Source organism: Ziziphus jujuba, chromosome 3 (assembly GCF_031755915.1).
Source record: "Ziziphus jujuba cultivar Dongzao chromosome 3, ASM3175591v1".
Lineage (NCBI taxonomy): Eukaryota > Viridiplantae > Streptophyta > Magnoliopsida > Rosales > Rhamnaceae > Ziziphus > Ziziphus jujuba.
In genome coordinates this window covers 13,630,283-13,647,264 of record NC_083381.1, presented here as the reverse complement: position 1 = coordinate 13,647,264, position 16,982 = coordinate 13,630,283, and the positions used below count along the sequence as shown (strand labels likewise).

Below are 16,982 nucleotides of genomic sequence, written 5' to 3'. Positions count from 1 at the left end.
ATATCAATTCTATTTTACTGTGATTCGTAGTTATGCTGTGTTAAATTACTGCCGTCCTGACCGTTACTCGCTGTACTGCACAAAAAATGTGGATCTCAAGTTGGACCCGAATTAAAGCCCAATGATCTAAAAATAAGCCCAATATGTATAGCCCAAGCCAAGACGTTAGGCCTCAATATTGATTCCAATTTTCCTTCTAAGTTTTTTTTTTATTTTTTATTTTTATTTTTTGGAGAAATTTTCCTTCTAAGTCTGAGACCAAAGAATTCCTAATAAAGTGTTCCTTAATTAGAATCAGGCGAATGATGGTTTAGGAGACCCCAAAAAAAAAAAGAAGAAGAAGAAGAATAGATGATTATTTATTCTGGTCTCCAAAAAAATTATATTTAATAAGCATATTAAAAGAAAAAAATAAAATAGCAAGTAGAGTATGGTTACAAACCAAACCAAGAGATTAATGGCATGAATGCATAAAACGAAGAATTTTTTTTTTTTTTTTTTTTGGTTTTTTAAAGAAAGTAATACAAGGAAATTAACGTAAAGATAAATAATTTAATCAGACAATCAGCTGAGGAGGAGGAGGAGTTGCAAGACGGTGAGGAGGCGCTTTCATGGCTTTTTGTCTACTTTTGATTGGTGGTGGTGGTGGAGACCGTCTACCCTCTCTTGATCTCAGATTCCGGAAGGGTTGGATATGGTGGTCCTTCATTATTTCCTCCATTAATCTCTCACATCCCTGGCAAACTTCTCTTCTTGTGGATCCAATCACATCATCACTAGCTACGTACATAAGAAATTAACAAAGAAAAAAAAAAAACAAAGCAAAATTAATGATTCATTACACAAGAATCTTATTGAAAACTAAATTTATTTATTTTTAATTTAAATTTAGGATTTAAGCTTTTATGTCACATTAAGGCATACCAAAACTTTAAAAAAGAAGCATATGAATTTATAAAATGAGATGTAAAATTCGAAATATGGATTTTATTCAACTATCGGTATTTATTTTTTAGCATATATATGAATGGAAAACGTTATAATAATAATAATTATTATTATTATTAATTACCGTAAAGAGAAAATGCATAAGATGCAGGAAAATCAGCCATGAGAAGCAAAAAGGTGACTGCAATTTTCACAAAGTTTGCAGGAAAATAGTACATTGTGGAATGTTATCAGAAGCAGAGCAAGCAAGCGAGAAAGCGCTCTAGAAAAAGTAATATCAATTAGGGAAGCCTTGTAAAGTGACATGACTATGTGTTATATATATATATATATATATATATATTGCTATATAAACAAATGAATTAATTCAAATAACTTAGCTGGAACACAGATTTATACTATATATAACTACTATATGTAAATTTGACTTTTCACTATTTGACATTATACTATGTTTATATCGATGAGAATAAACTGTACAAAAATTTGAGAGGTTGATATTTATAAAGGTTCGACTTTTTGTCCTGTCGTTTTGGTTCTCTACCAATTTGTAATATGCTTCAAGCTTAAACTCTAAGCAACTACCACTTAAAAAATAACAAATTAAATGGAAGAAATCAATCAACTTGGTTTGCTAAATCAAAAGGCATTATATATATATATATATATATATACATAAATATATAAAATCTTTAATTAAGTGACAGCTCCAATTGTTGAAGTGTGATATCTTTATCACCAAGTAATTTTGCTGCAAAGAGACCAAAAAAAATAAAAAAAGAAAAGAAAAAAAATAAGAAAATTTTCTTTTAGGAGAGACAAAGTTCCTTTTCTTTTCTTTTTTTTTTTCCCTTGTTAATTTTATTTTTTTAGAGTTCCATTTATGATCAGCAAAATCCAGGTTTTACATCCAAATTTGCTTCCTTCTTTAGTTGCAATCAATAATGGGCGTTCATTCTTTGGAAAAAGGCCAGTTCAAGTGTAATAACTAGCTTCAAAAATTCGAATTATAGATGTTGTGAAAAGCCAAATTCCTAAAATTACCTTTTCTGGTTGCAATTTTTCAAGTTGATCTGGTCTTGGGAAATGGTAAGCTTGGGCTAATAAATCCTAATCCATCCAAAACAGGGTCAACACTCCATTATTTACACTTAATTTTGCTGTCAAAATTAAGCACAGCCATATGTGGCTTTGGTTTTTTTTTTTTTTTTTTTGTCTGTTAAGTGAATTGACAATCAGTTTAAAATTCACTAAATTTATTTTCAAAGAGCATGAATCATTTTACTTCCCAAAACAAAACATGAATTATTCGTTGTTCATCTCCATCTGTATTCTGCTGGTGTAACAAATAAATAAGGGCATCTAGTAGTAAATAAATAAACTTAAGCATGTATATAAAATTTCTTACAGCTGTTTGTGATCAGAAAAGGCTTTCTAACATCATTATATTTCTGTCATTGCAAAGTGACTTCAATTTGTAGATTCAGTAGTCAAATATCTTGGACTTACAGAGACTATTCATGCATCATATTTATTAAGTTGATAGGTGATAGTTTTGACATACAAGAGTTTTCAAATAGCAAAGGACATGAATGATTCACATATTATATAGTCAGAACAGACTAATTGAATATTAGTTAGTTTTTCATATCATCGATATTGTTTAGAGTCGAGGTTTGTAACCACAATAGGGCTTCTAACTACCCATTTCTAATAACCAAAATCTTACTGTCTCTTCATTCGAGTTGGACCTTCTACACTCAACATCGAAGCTACACTTAATTGGAAAATAAACATAATGGTAATAAACTATCTAAAAAAAAGAAAATCAAAAAATCAATCATGCTAATTATTGAAAATTAACTGTCAATGTACAAGATATTGTAATTATCCCATGTTTTTCTTTAATTTCATCCTATACTTTAATACAATAATATGTATCACAACAAAATTTTTCATTTTTTTTTTTTTTTAAACAAATTGTGGTGGTGGTTGAGTGTACACCACAAAGAAAGAAGGCTGAGGTGGAGGACGCCAAGAGCTGACATTGCAAGAATGCTGATGCAGTGGGTATGGGACCGGGCTGACTCTTCTGAATCCCTTCAACAAGGACAACCCAAGTGCAAAAGATACATAAGCATCAATGGTAGCATATTCAACTTGTTCATCAGAAAGATTCTTGGCATCCCATTGACTCAGAGTAACATGTTTGGGCTTTTCCATGTACTTGCCAATCAGTTCCATGGCCAACCTCTTCAAGCCCCTTCTTCTAAAATCTTCGACTCCATATCTATCAGCGGCAAGTTGGGCCAAATCCATAGTACTAACAACTCTCAGTTGCAGTTCCTGAAAGAGTTTTTCCGCGTCTTCTTGAACCCCAATACCCACAAAAGTGAAGTATGGGAAAGCCAGAAATTGGCGCAGTGATAAGGGAATTGAGTCGGCGTGGAGTAGCTGAAAGATCAAGCATCGATGGCCTTCGCAAATCTGAAGGATTGCAACTGGATTTCGATCTTGGGATTGAAAGTAGGGACGCCATTCGATGTCGAGGCCGAGAATGAGATTGGAAAGTCTGTGACGATGAATATCAATGGTTGTTGATATCCATCCGTCAACCACGCTAGCAGAAGAAGTAACCGTGGTCTGAATTGTAGTACCGGAATAGTGTATGCGATAACAACCCTCCATCACGATTTGAAGAAAACAGAGTAAACAGAGAGTGATCTCTGAGAAACACAAAAAGAGATCGGCAGCGAGCTTTTAGGGCTTTGCGAAAATTTAAAAAACATTAAAATAAAATAAAATAAGCCTGGGTTATCCCTGTTTTATAGAAAAAAATAACACGCTTTTTCAACGCGTTTTTTTTTTTAAGATTTATTTTTTAAAAGATTTTTTAGCGTAGTGGAGCCACATTGTGTCATCTGGCACAATGGGACCCACAATCTTCCTTTCGTTTCTACAAATATTTGTATATATCTAAAGAGGGCGGTGGGTCCTAACCTTTTTTTTTTTTTTTTTTGTTTTTTTTTGGTTGAATTGGGCATGGGTCGAAACTTGAAAAGAAAGAAAATGGTTGACTTGGACTAACATTAAAATTTACCCTTTCAAAAATATAACTTTATTTAATACAAAATTATAATAACACCCCTGATTTATTATTATTATTATTATTTTGTAACTTTTTCAGAAAATTAAAGCTTCAATTGACTAATCTCAATTTATCTTTTTTTTTTTTTTCCATTAACACTATCTTCTGTTAAGTCAAACCTTATCTTTAGGGTTAAGTCAACCTTCTTAAAATGGCATGCAACCTTTTATTTTTTTAATTCTTATTCTTGTTGAATAAAAGATAGAATTTTTATTTTAAAAAAGTTTATTTTATTTTTTAAAAAATTGTTAATATTTTTGAACCACATGATATCATATGGATAGTGAACAAAAATGGTCCAAAAAGAAAAAAAAGAAAATTTGGACCTATTTAAATGCTTAGAATGACTTCTTGATTTTCTTATACTTGTAAGCAAACATTGTCAATAGTGTAAAGTAGCAATATTCATAATTCAATTTCCAATCACAATCCATGTCTACATCAAAATGTATTCTTACTAAAACAAAAAAAAAAGAAAAAAAAAAGAAAATCAAAATGCATTCTTTCGCATTTTCCGTTTTGCTGGGGCATGTTTTGGGCATGTTTTGTTTGAATTTGATCAATTTATATGATTTGAGTTAGGAACTTAATTTCATAGGCTTTACTTGAAAACCTTGCTAACATTTTTTGTTTTCTGGGGGGTTCTAAAACTATCATCATTTTTCACTCCAAATTCAATTCCACCAAGATTTCCATTGGGAAACAAAATCTCCAAACCCATCATTAAAACCAAACAAATCATGAAGTACTCCGAGCCTCCTCCGAAATAAACGATAGAATACTTGGAGTTTATTTGACCATGTAGTGTACAAAAAACTATTTTTTGTTATAAAAGCAGCATTTCTTGAAAGATTTATTATTTTTCATACAAGAATAACAGAACATAGTTTCTTGTTAGTCCATGTCTAAACAAAAAGTTTAAGCACTATAGTCTCAAATCTCAAAGCATTTTGTCGTGCGAATAATTTGGAAAGAAACTGAGCATGTTGATGAGTCGAGCATAAATATATTGGCTAGCTAAGCATGTTGGTGAGCTTAGCACATGATCAGCTTATTTGTGAAGCCGTGTACGTGGTCAAGCCAAGCATATAGTCAGCCCTTAGCAAGTGATATTGAAATAATTTAAGGAGGAGCCGAGCATATATCATTTTTGAGCAAGAGGAGAAATTCATTAGAGGAGTAGCTTAGACAAGGTTAATGAGAAATGTGCACATCTGATAAAGATGAGCAAATGAAAATGTTGAGAATATGGAAGGTTTCTATAGGACATTTACTTAGATATAATTACAAATAAGTCATCATAATTACATTTACATCAAACAAATTGATATAAGAAAATTTTCACTTAAGCTTTTTTAATTTTCTTTTTAACTTCAGTTAGATCTATATTTTTTTCAAAAAAAATATATTCAAAATTTATCGATCAATCTTTTAATTAAAAATCATGAATATAATTATTACAAAATTAAACAAAATTTAAATAAAATTTGCCTAATAATATTACATGCAAAGGACACTCACGTCTACCTTGGTGTGTACATAGGCAAGTCAATTTCAAGAAATAGAACGAGATAGCGAAACAGAGAAGCTGCTCTGCTGCGACAAAGTATACAATCAGGCCAGCATTTACTGTCTCATATGGCAAAATGGGACCCATACTCTGCCATGAGGCACCATATCGACAATGCTGATATAATTGGAAATTAACTGTCGATATACAAAGACAATGTAATAAATTAAAAATCACATGTTTTTCTTTTATTTCATCCTCTATTTTAATACAAAAATATGTATCACAGCAAAAATTTTCAATCTTTTTTTTCTAAACAATTTGTGGTGGTAGAGAAGAAAGAAAGCTGAGGTGGAGAAGGCCCATAGCTGACATTGCAAGAATGGTGATGGATTGGGAATGGGAGAGGGCTGACTCTTCTGGATCCCTTCAACAAGGACAACTCAAGTGCAGAAGACACATAGCATCAATGGTAGCATATTCAACTTGTTCATCAGAAAGATTTTGTTATGATCGCAGTATTTATAGATATTTATTATTTAATTATAAATTATTCTGTTAAACTATTTAGTAGTGGTTAGTTTATGCTTTCCGATTTTTTAACATTATGCTTTTTTTATTTTTTTATTTTTTACCATTCATTAAGGCCATTTTGTAGGTCATTAATTATTAAAATGTAGTTTATGCCTAGTGATTAGGGATAGTTTGGTTTATTATTCTTTACTTAAAGGCAGTCATGAAATGAATGATTAAGGCTATTTTATAGGTAATTAATTGTTATGATGTAGTTTACGCTTAGTTATAAGGAATAATTTGGTGTATTATTCTTTACTTAATGGCAATCATGAAATGAATGAAAGAGGTGTGTATTATTCCTGTTAAAATGTTTGGATCATTATTTTGATCTTGGGAGATTGGGTTTCTTCAAAACTCCTATTTGGTCGTTGGAATCTCTCAAAAAATCTATACTATCTTCTTCTTCTTTTTTATTTCTAAGTTTTTTTTTTTTTTTTTTTTCAATTTATAAACACATGAGTTTATATCATTTGGTATCTGAGTGGTTATGGAAAAGGCTATAAAGTCTATTGCTAACAACAAGTATCTAGTCTTTGTTTCTGACATCGCTGTCTAGTTGGACTTACAGAATTGTGCAATGTATAGGCTGGATTAAGATGTATTGTATACATCAAATATTAAAAGTTGAGTGAAGATACCAAATCAAAAAGGGTTACCATTGGATTAGTGCTGATATTGTTGATCAATGTGAACATCGATTTTTAACAGCAAGGTATGTTTAATTATGTATTATTTTGTTAAATTGTTTAATAATGGTTAGTTTACGTATTTTAGTCTTGAAAACCAATTCAAACTTCTTCCTTGATCCTTTCCGCTTGAGAAGGTGAACAACTTCTTGGCCTATAAAAATGTTGTATTGATTTTGCCTACCATTCACAAAGGTACCTTGTTTTCCAGTCGAGTCGGTGCGTCAGATCTGCAACCTGTTTGCAGGAAACTCAGTTGACTTGTGACCTACATGGAGGTAGAAAATGGTCCAAAACTACATTGTTTAGGAGCAAGTTCGCATGTCGATCTGGTTAGGAGGACGCTGATGTTTGCCTTGTCAACTATGAGGTGACGATAGCAAGCTGCCGTCTATGATGACATCATCATAGAGGATTTTTTTACAAAAAGAAAGAGAATAAAATTTTGGTTTTTTTTTTTTTTTTTTTTTGGTTATTATTTTTATCTTTGGCTTTTTATTTTTGTTGCAATACTTGACTTAGCAACAATTATTAAACATTGGTTGTGTATTTTTTCTAACACATTGAAAGATGAATAGGCCATCCATTTTTCTTGAACTGTTGTCCCATGATTATTCCATGGGTTATAAGAAGAAACTTTAGCATAACATACGCACACAAATTAAAATTATGACAAGCATGTATTTTTAACTTTTGATTCATGATCCATTGACTTTGAGCAAGCAATTCAACATTTTATTGATTTCCTACCATATGAATATGATGACCTTTTAAACAATGTTATTTAGAATGTTAACTCAGGATACGCGAATAGCCTTACTAACTTCACGTGTGAAATCGAGTTCGTGGAAGAATGACGCATATTTAGAGGAGTATATCAAACAACAGCATTGATAATTTTCATTCGAATTTGAGGAGTGTGACAAATGGGCACCAAGCACTTCAAAGGTCCATGGTTGGAGAAGGAATCACTTACAATAGTCGGGATTATTTTGAAAATAATGGACCATAAGACATATTATGCCTTATTTTAAAAATTATGATAGTCTATTTTAGGAGGAAAATGGGGAGAAGTATGACTGCTTCAAAAGAGAATTGTAAAAGGCTCAGTTCTTTAGAAAACTCTCGTGAAATTAGGAAGAAGTTTATAGCCAAAATGGATATAACAATGAAAACTAAAATTTGTTAGGAAGGATTCACATGTCAAGTATATATTATCGCTTACACAAATGGCAGAATAGTTCAAAGACATTGCATCTACCATTTAATCAATAGAGTAAACATATTCTTATTATGAAAGGTTCAAAAGGTAACGTTTATCTATCTTATGCAGGTTTCGACTGTAGAACTCTATCACCAATGTCTTTTTTGTTTTATTTTTGGGTCTCAAACTTCTTTTTGAATCAGTATGTCATTCATTCATGTGAAGGATTGTTGAAGAATTTGGTGTTAAAAAATGTTTTAATGATAGTAACATCCATTTTAATAACTTGACAATTGGTTTTTAATTTGAGGGTTACTACTTTTGAATGAATTTGTAACGACTATTTAATTATGAGAATTTAACAACAAACAATTGTAACAGTCAATTAAATTAAAAGAATTTAATGGCAAATGTTATTAAACATTTTAAAAACCATATTAAATCTCCTCCTTTTGTTGAGGCCTATAAATTGTCTAATCCTTTTTCTTGTGAAAAAAGGAATTTAGACAAAATAAAAGGAGAACATGAAAAGAAATTATATAGCTTTCAAGAAATTATATGGCTTTCTTCTCATATCATTCTAATATTTTCTTAGAGGTTTCTAAGGGTCATCACTGTGGTGGAATTCTAATAATTTCAAGTTCACAAAAAGAAGCTCAAAGATGCAACATTAGAAGCTTTTATTAGTTTGTTATATCTTGGAAAATAGATGTACTTAAATTCACTAGCATCTAAAATGGCGAATCTACCTTTAATATACTGTGTGGAACACAAGCCTCAAAGGCAATGTTCAAATGCTACATCCCAATTTCATTTTATCCAGTTTTTATATTAATGTTTCATTTATTATTTTACTTGTCTAGAGTATTTTATTTTTAAGCTTTCTTTTTAATATCTTTTACGAGCTGTTTTAAATTAAGCTTATCAATATTTTTGCAATTTATTTTATTCTTTGTTTCTAAGCTTTCTATGTATTATATATTAATCTTATGCTCCTCAACTTTGCTATTCTGTATGGTAATATTTTGTATATAATTTTTCTAACAAATCTAGTTGATAATAACCATTTATGATAACTTTCAAATTCTGAATTCAAATTTTCTTAAAGTATCTCCAATGGCTCTGTACATTAATTCTGTCTATTTAAAAATTCTTTACCACATTAGATAAATAGATAGGGTTTTAAAAAAAATCATTTCCAATGGTTGTGTGCATTAGTTCTGTCAAGGTGTGTGGCAACAAAAGAAATAAAAACTGTAAAGGATACTGTATACTTATAGAAGTTCTGTTAGACATGCTAAATTAGCATTTTATTTATTTTTATTGACTTTTGTTAAAAGAAAAATAACTTCTGTATGAGTTTTTGGTTTTTTTAATTCGATATAATTTTAAAATAAAAAATTATACATTAGCATTTCATGACATTTTAAAAAAAATCCATTGAAAAAAAATTGTACAAAACATTATCTATTAAATAGAAAAAATATCATATAAATATAAACATTTTTCAAAATCAATACCACATAGATTCCAATAAAAAAAACCATTGAAAATGCTCTTACAACAAAATCCTTCTTTCCAATTTATGAAATATATATATATATATATATATTTTACAAAGACACATAATCAAATTTCACAAAAAAAAAGGGAAAAAAATACAAACTAATAAATTGCACCGTTTGATTGATAGATTGAAAAACAATAATAATAATTAAAGTTAATAGGCATTGGTTTTTGAGATTGCGTATCTTAGTACTTTTTTTTTAACTTCTTTTTTTTTTTTTTTTTTTTTTTGTTTCAATTGTAACTTTAAACCAATTTGTATATTTTATACTAAAAAATTAGAAAGGGTGATTGAATTAAAAAATAATAATGATAATTGGCAGAGGACAACAAAAACGTACTGATATGCTGAAGTAACAAACTGGATCTATGAACTTAGTTCAAGCACCTTTTTAAGTTTTACAAGAGAAATTAGTGGTAAAAGCTATTGTATTCTGGATAATAAGTTCAAATCCTCCATTTCTAATGTTAGGGGGGGAAAAATGTTTTTGGGCCACTCATAATGAAGTTAATTAAAGTGACTTTTTTTTTTTTTCTTTTTTTTTTCCCTTCTGCTAACCAAGTTAAAGCAATTTAAATTCTCACAAACCAGTAAAATAAAATAAAATAAGAAAAAAAAAACTTAAAGTGAATTTAAACAAAATAAACTGTATAGGAAACGAGCTTTTATTTATTTTTTTTTATTATTAATCTCTCTCTCTCTCTCTCTCTCCTCTAGATATATATCAAATTAGAAGAGATGCACTTTTTAGCCGCAAACATGAACAAATTGGGAATACAAAAATTAACATATTGGTTGAAATTACCACCAACATCATTGAAGATTTGTAAAAAGCAAGTACCAACGACATCATCATGTTCTTAGCTTCAAAAGAAAAGAAGAAGAAAATAATAATAATAATAATTCGTTTTGAAAAACGTTTTATTATTTCTAACTTTATATATTAGTGATGAGAACCAATTAAAACAATGTTGAAATGATAAATACTAACAAATAGTTTTTTTTTTTTTTTTCCCGTAAATCACGAATCTTCAATCATGCACATTAATAAACAGCTGTTGCTACTTTTTTTTTTTTTTTTTTTTTCCCTTAACTTGAATTGGATAATTTGGCCCAATACCTTCACTTTGGTCCTCAATTGATAGTAGTTCTTTTTCTTCAATTATTATTTTTCTTTCTCTTGAAGAGTGTTAATATATATATATATATATATATATAAAAGAAAAAATAATCCATCTTTCATCATCTGCTTTAAGTTTTTTTATAAAAGTAGTAATTCAACTTAAAAATCCAAAACGCTGTTATGTTCCAAAGTTGGTTTAATAATTTGACAAAATTAAAGTAAGCCCGCTACTCTTTCCTGTCTCTTTTCCTATCCTTTTTTTTTTCGTCTCCCTCTGGAGCTCTCGAAAACTTGGAGTTCACATGGGACAGTAAATCGTGTAAGAAATTAATTTCATTATAATATATCACTGTGAAAACATAAAGTGCATATATAGGAAAAGTTACATGGAAAGAATCGGAAAATCAGGCCCTAGCAGACACCAATGATATAGAATTTTCTATAAATGTCCTTAATATATATTTGTCTTATTCTACCCAGTCAAAACACACGGCAGGCTAATTAATCTCAACCGAATAGAAAGAAAGAAATGCTGAGTGTGATTGTTTTAGTCCCAATAATAAGTCCGCAAGGATTTGATGTTGGAGGATACAAATTCAAGCTGTCTAATATGACTTTTTCCCAGTAAATATCTTTCCGCATTTATGTAAATTAGATTAGGATAAGTTTTGTTGAAAATCAAGATCTGGTGCGGTGGACAACAGTAGGGCCTTATAACATTCACTGCGACAGTAGATTTTCAACCTAAGACACAAATTAAATATATCTGTATGTTCTTTTTAATTTAAAATTTCGTTTACATGATCATTTTGAGAGAAAAGATTAAAGAAACAAATATATTTTCTTTTACCTTTTCATATTATATTTTTCTTCCATAAGTCAAATTTTGTAATAAAATATTACTCAACTTTTGGACGAAAAAAGAAAAGAAAAGAGGACGAAAGATAAAGGTTTTGTTGGTTTTCATCTTCCTAAATAATTAACTTTTTCAACTTTATGTTAGTTTTATGCATCAAATGAAAATGTAAAAGCAAAGGTAAAATAATGTGTTAATATTTTTGTACAATGGTAATTTAGTGTCCCTTAAATATACAATGTAAATATTTCATACGGCCGGAAATCTGCCACTGGAATATGTAGGACAAGACAGTGACTCCAATAATTCAACTAGTCTTCCTAATTCGTCACCTCAAACGTCATATGAATAATAATAGTTATTATACAGTCCCATTTGATAAAATATTAAATTGTTTTTATTATTATTTTTTTTTTGACATATGAAAATAATAATTTTTCTTTAAAAAGATTATTATTTTTGTACTTCATATCCAGCTTGTATATGTGTATTTTGTTTTTTTTAAATATGACATATAATTCCATGCATTATTTGTAATAATTAAAAAAAGTTCAGGTGTTTTTTCTCTCACAAAAATAACAGAAGGAAAAAGTGAAGTTTACAAGTGTGGGCTCCACTTCTTTTGTGACAACTCCTATGTGTGGGCCCCACCTCTCTGCCGCAATAATTTCCCATTGCTATATATGACTATGACCGATAGATTCCGATAGACTCCTAACACTTCACTTCAGACTTCCATATAAAAACCCGTCAACCAGCAAACACCAACTCACGCGCCACCACTCGCCACCATTACAGCAATGAAACAACGGCGGTACATCATCGTTCCATTTCCAGCACAAGGTCATATAAACCCCAGCCTACAGTTCTCGAAGCGCCTCATCGGAACCGGTGCGGAGGTCGTCTTCGTCATCCCCATCTCAGTCCATAGGCGCATCATGAAGAACAAAACTTCCACTTCCACCCCGGACGGCCTATCTTTCTTCCTCTATTCCGACAGCTTCGACGACGGTTTCAAGCCCGGTGATGACCTGCACCGTTACCTGTCCGAGCTCCGCCGTGGCAGTAAACAAGCTGTCTCCGATCTCATAAACTCCAGTGCCAAACATGGCCGTCCCGTCACTTGTGTATTCTACTCCTTATGTGTCCAGTGGATTGCAGAGACAGCCCGTGAACTCCACGTTCCATCGGCGTTGCTTTGGGTCGAACCGGCTACCTTGTTCTGCATCTACTACTATTTCTTCCATGGCTATGAAGATGAAATCAAGAACAATATCAACGATCCTTCATATTCCTTAGAATTACCTGGACTTCCATTGAAGCTCACTGGTCGTGACCTTCCCTCTCTCATGGAGGATACAAAGTCTGAAAATAATTGGGTCCAAATCAACATGTTTAGAGAGCAGTTCGAAGTGCTTGACAAAGAAACCAAAACTCCAAGAGTGCTTGTGAACAGCTTTGGTGCTTTGGAGCCTGAAGCTTTTGTATCAATCGGTGATAATCAGGTTAAACTGTTCGGGATCGGACCGTTGATTCAGTCCAGTTTCTCGGGTGAAAAAGATCATGAAGATCAATCCAAGACTTCGTTTAGAGGTGATCTTTACCAAATTGACTCAAACGATAATTATATAGAATGGATGAGCTCGAAACCGGAGAGGTCAGTCATTTATGTGTCGTTTGGGAGCTTCTACGTGTTGCCAAAGCCACAAATGGAGGAAATTGCAGGTGGATTATTGGATTATGGCCGTCCTTTCTTGTGGGTTATTACAGAAAGGCAACGCGAAGAAGGAAAGAAAGAAGAAGATGAGCTACGTTGCAGAGAGGAATTGGAGAAGCTTGGGAGGATAGTTTCATGGTGTTCTCAGCTGGACGTTTTGTCAAACACTTCATTGGGTTGTTTTGTGACCCATTGTGGGTGGAATTCCACATTGGAGAGCTTGGTTTGTGGGGTTCCAATGGTGGCTTTTCCGAGGTGGTTAGACCAAGGAACCAATGCTAAGCTTATCGAGGATGTTTGGAAGACAGGGCTGAGAGTGAAGGCAAATAAGGAAGGGATTGTTGAAAGAGATGAGATTAAGAGGTGCTTGGAATTGGTAATGGGAGATGATGAAATTGGAAGGAATGCCAAGAAATGGAAGGATTTGGATAGAGATGCTTTGAAGGCTGGTGGAACTTTTGATAAGAATTTCAAGGCGTTTTTGGATGAGATAGATCAGGAGAAAGGTCATTTTTTAGATTAATTAGCTAGGAGTGGCTTTTGTTGATCATGAAAAACAATTGTAGTTTCAGATTTGAAACCAATATTTAATCTTTAAGAAAAGTGGAAAGAAGTGAAAGAGAGGCTGCGGTTTCATATTGGTGGAGTGGTTTGGTTGTACCTCCTCTATGTGTGGCTAGGATACAGGAGGTTTAATATTAATTTTTTTGGTCATGTAGGTTTAAGCAGGTTAAAAAATCCGTGAGTAATGCTCATTTTTTTGTTTTTTATTGAGGGTTTAAAATTTGTGATGTACGTTAAAAAAAAAATTTGTATATCTTTTTTCTGTCAATATCGATCACGATTAATTATATTATTATTATTATTTTTTGTTAGAAGTAGAAAATAGAAAAATTAGGTGATTGAAAGTATTATTATTATTATTATTATTATTTTTTTGGTAATGGATTAAAAATCTAATATTGTTGTTCATTACTATCTGGAGCAGACTTGGACGTCAAGTATGACCGAAACGCAAACATCATTATTAAAATTTTCTTTCTAGTTTTTGGTGTTGGCTAGCCATTAATTTGTTTTCTTAGAAGTTTGTTTGTATTCGCATTTAGAGTTGGTGTAGGACATGTATACCCTGTTAATTGGGAGTACCAGTGCTAGTGAAATTCTATTACTAGTGGTACTAAAATTCTAAGACCCATATATATGTGTACAAGGCGGAACTGAAACACAAACTAAAACAAAGTTTCTCCGATTTCCTTGATTTTCCCTTGTCCAAGCATTCTTTCTTACGACCTCTGTTATTTCTCCATCGTCTTCATCATTAGTAATAGTCCCAAAACTTTCACAAACTTAAAATTGATGGAATTTCATAGCATAGATTTCTGTGGTACGAAAATTTTGACCACTGTAACTTCTTCAGCTGAAGAAGTTAATAAATGGATATCAAGAATCTATGCCATCCATCGCCAACGGATGTCAAATCTCATTCTTGGTTTGGATATTGAATGGCATCCATTTTTTAAACCGGGAAAGCGAAACCCAGTTGCCATTATCCAAATATGTGTCGGCCATAGGTGTTTGATATTCCAGCTGCTACACGCCAGCTCCATTCCTAAATCCCTGAGCGAGTTTCTTGCTAATCCAGAGTTTACATTTGTTGGGGTTGGAGTTAAAGAAGATGCGGATAAACTACTTCAAGATTGGCGTCTGAGAGTGGGAAATACTGTGGATTTAGCCCATGCAGCGGCAGAAAAGTATGGAGTTAGTGACTATAAACGAAAAGGGTTGAAGAAATTGGCCATGGAGTTGATCGGCAAGTGCATGCAAAAGCCAATTCATGTTACTTTGAGTGAGTGGGATGCGAAGAAGCTGTCCCATGAACAGGTTGAGTACGCGTCCATTGATGCATACGTTTCTTTTGAGTTCGGTATGTCGTTGAAGAAGGGCGGTTACCATTATGATGATCGTTATAATATTGATGATCCTATTATGGAATGCCATAATGATCCATATCATCCTAATATTGATCCATACAACTATGGTCATCCCATTCTTATGGATCAACTATATCACTATGATGGTACCATTATGGATCAATGGTGTAATGATATATATCATTATGATGATCTATATCATTATGATGATCTATATCATTATGATGATCAATTTGTTAATCAATACTTTGATGGCCCATATAATTCTGATCATTATGCTGATCTTACAATTGATCGTTGTAATGGAGCTATTATGGAAAATCGCATCATATTTGTAGTGTTTTGATGATATAACTAATATATTTATGAATGTTCAAACTTATTCATATTGGCGTATGTAATAAATATTTCTGAAAAAAATTGCAATTGATATATGTTGAAAGTATGTAATTAGAAGTATTGATTATTAAAACACTTATGATTTTTTTTACCGTTTCAATTATTTTCATTGTTTATATACATTTATTATTACTTGCCGAAAAACTCCAACTAATAAATTGCACCATTTTCATTGTTTAATATTAATCATATAATCAATGTTTAAATTTGCTTTTAAATACTATTAATTAAAAATTAACTATTATTAAATAAGCAACAAATTGTAAAATGTAAATTGATAATTTAAATTGTGATTTTTAAAAGTTGATAATTAAATTGTAAAACGATAAAAATATATTAAAAAAATTAAAACACAATAAACCCTTAAGAAATGAAAATAAAGAGGGAAAAAAAACAATATATGTAAGACAATAAAATTCTCATATTATAGTATACAAATTGGGAAAAAAATCGTATTGCATTTAGCAATTTAGCTTTGCTCGTTTATGCATTATCTAACTCAATCATTGACCAGTTAAAAAAAAAAAAAAAAAAACTCAATTATTGACCAAGTACTAGCCCAAAAAAAATTGTATGAAAAAAAAAACAAAAAAAACTGCATTTCCTTAATTGGTGAATTACGAAGCTTTTCCATGAATAAATGCCAAGACTAATCGATTTGATTAAGTCAAGAGATTCTGAAAGATTATCTTATCCAAAATCAGCCTTGAGATTCATAAAGTTTACCAATAACTTTTCAAAAAATAAAAATGATACTTTAGGCATAATATAGAGATTAAAAAAAAAAAGACTTATAAAAGAAAGTGATTAAGTATTTCTAAAATATAAAAGAAAACATGAAAATTTCTTTTTATAAAATATGTTTTTTTATTGATTATATATATATTTTTACACTTATATTTTAGAAATTTTATAAAAATAAATTTTCAAAGTTTTCTTTTATATTTTAGAAATACTTAATCACCATTCTTTTTATTGGTTTTTATGATTTTTCTTAATCTCTTAAATATGCACAAGTTATTATATTTATTTTTTGAAAAATTATATTTGCATTTTCAAAATAATCTGTGCAATTTTTCAATAATTTTTTTTATTTTTTTAGAGTGTTTATTATATGTAAAGATTTTTATTTCTATATTTTTTCAAAAAATTATATTTGTAATTTTTTTAAAATTTTTGTTAGCTTTTAAAAAAAATAACGATCCCTTTTTATTCTTTTATTTTTGATTATTTTTTATTTGAAATTTTTACAATTTACATTCTAAATTATATAAAAATTGCACTCTACATCTTTATTTCTGTCAATTATTTGATAGA

General features: G+C 30.7%; 3 protein-coding genes across 3 annotated transcripts; 1 reads left to right on the top strand and 2 right to left on the bottom strand.

Annotated features, from left to right (window-relative positions):
- Window positions 1-364: 364 nt before the first annotated feature.
- On the bottom strand, window positions 365-1,227 carry LOC132803337 (uncharacterized). The gene is made up of 2 exons (XM_060816040.1): window positions 1,073-1,227; window positions 365-780 (listed from the first exon to the last, which is right to left on the bottom strand). Exons 1-2 carry the CDS (start codon window positions 1,164-1,166, stop codon window positions 557-559), a joined length of 318 nt encoding a protein of 105 aa, XP_060672023.1. The 5' UTR covers window positions 1,167-1,227; the 3' UTR covers window positions 365-556.
- Window positions 1,228-2,776: 1,549 nt separating this feature from the next.
- On the bottom strand, window positions 2,777-3,742 carry LOC107422087 (3'-5' exonuclease-like). Its single transcript, XM_016031488.3, has one exon. It carries the CDS (start codon window positions 3,634-3,636, stop codon window positions 2,920-2,922), a length of 717 nt encoding a protein of 238 aa, XP_015886974.3. The 5' UTR covers window positions 3,637-3,742; the 3' UTR covers window positions 2,777-2,919.
- An 8,402-nt stretch (window positions 3,743-12,144) lies between these two features.
- On the top strand, window positions 12,145-14,197 carry LOC132799178 (phloretin 4'-O-glucosyltransferase-like). Its single transcript, XM_016031450.4, has one exon. It carries the CDS (start codon window positions 12,419-12,421, stop codon window positions 13,856-13,858), a length of 1,440 nt encoding a protein of 479 aa, XP_015886936.3. The 5' UTR covers window positions 12,145-12,418; the 3' UTR covers window positions 13,859-14,197.
- The last annotated feature ends 2,785 nt before the right edge of the window (window positions 14,198-16,982 follow it).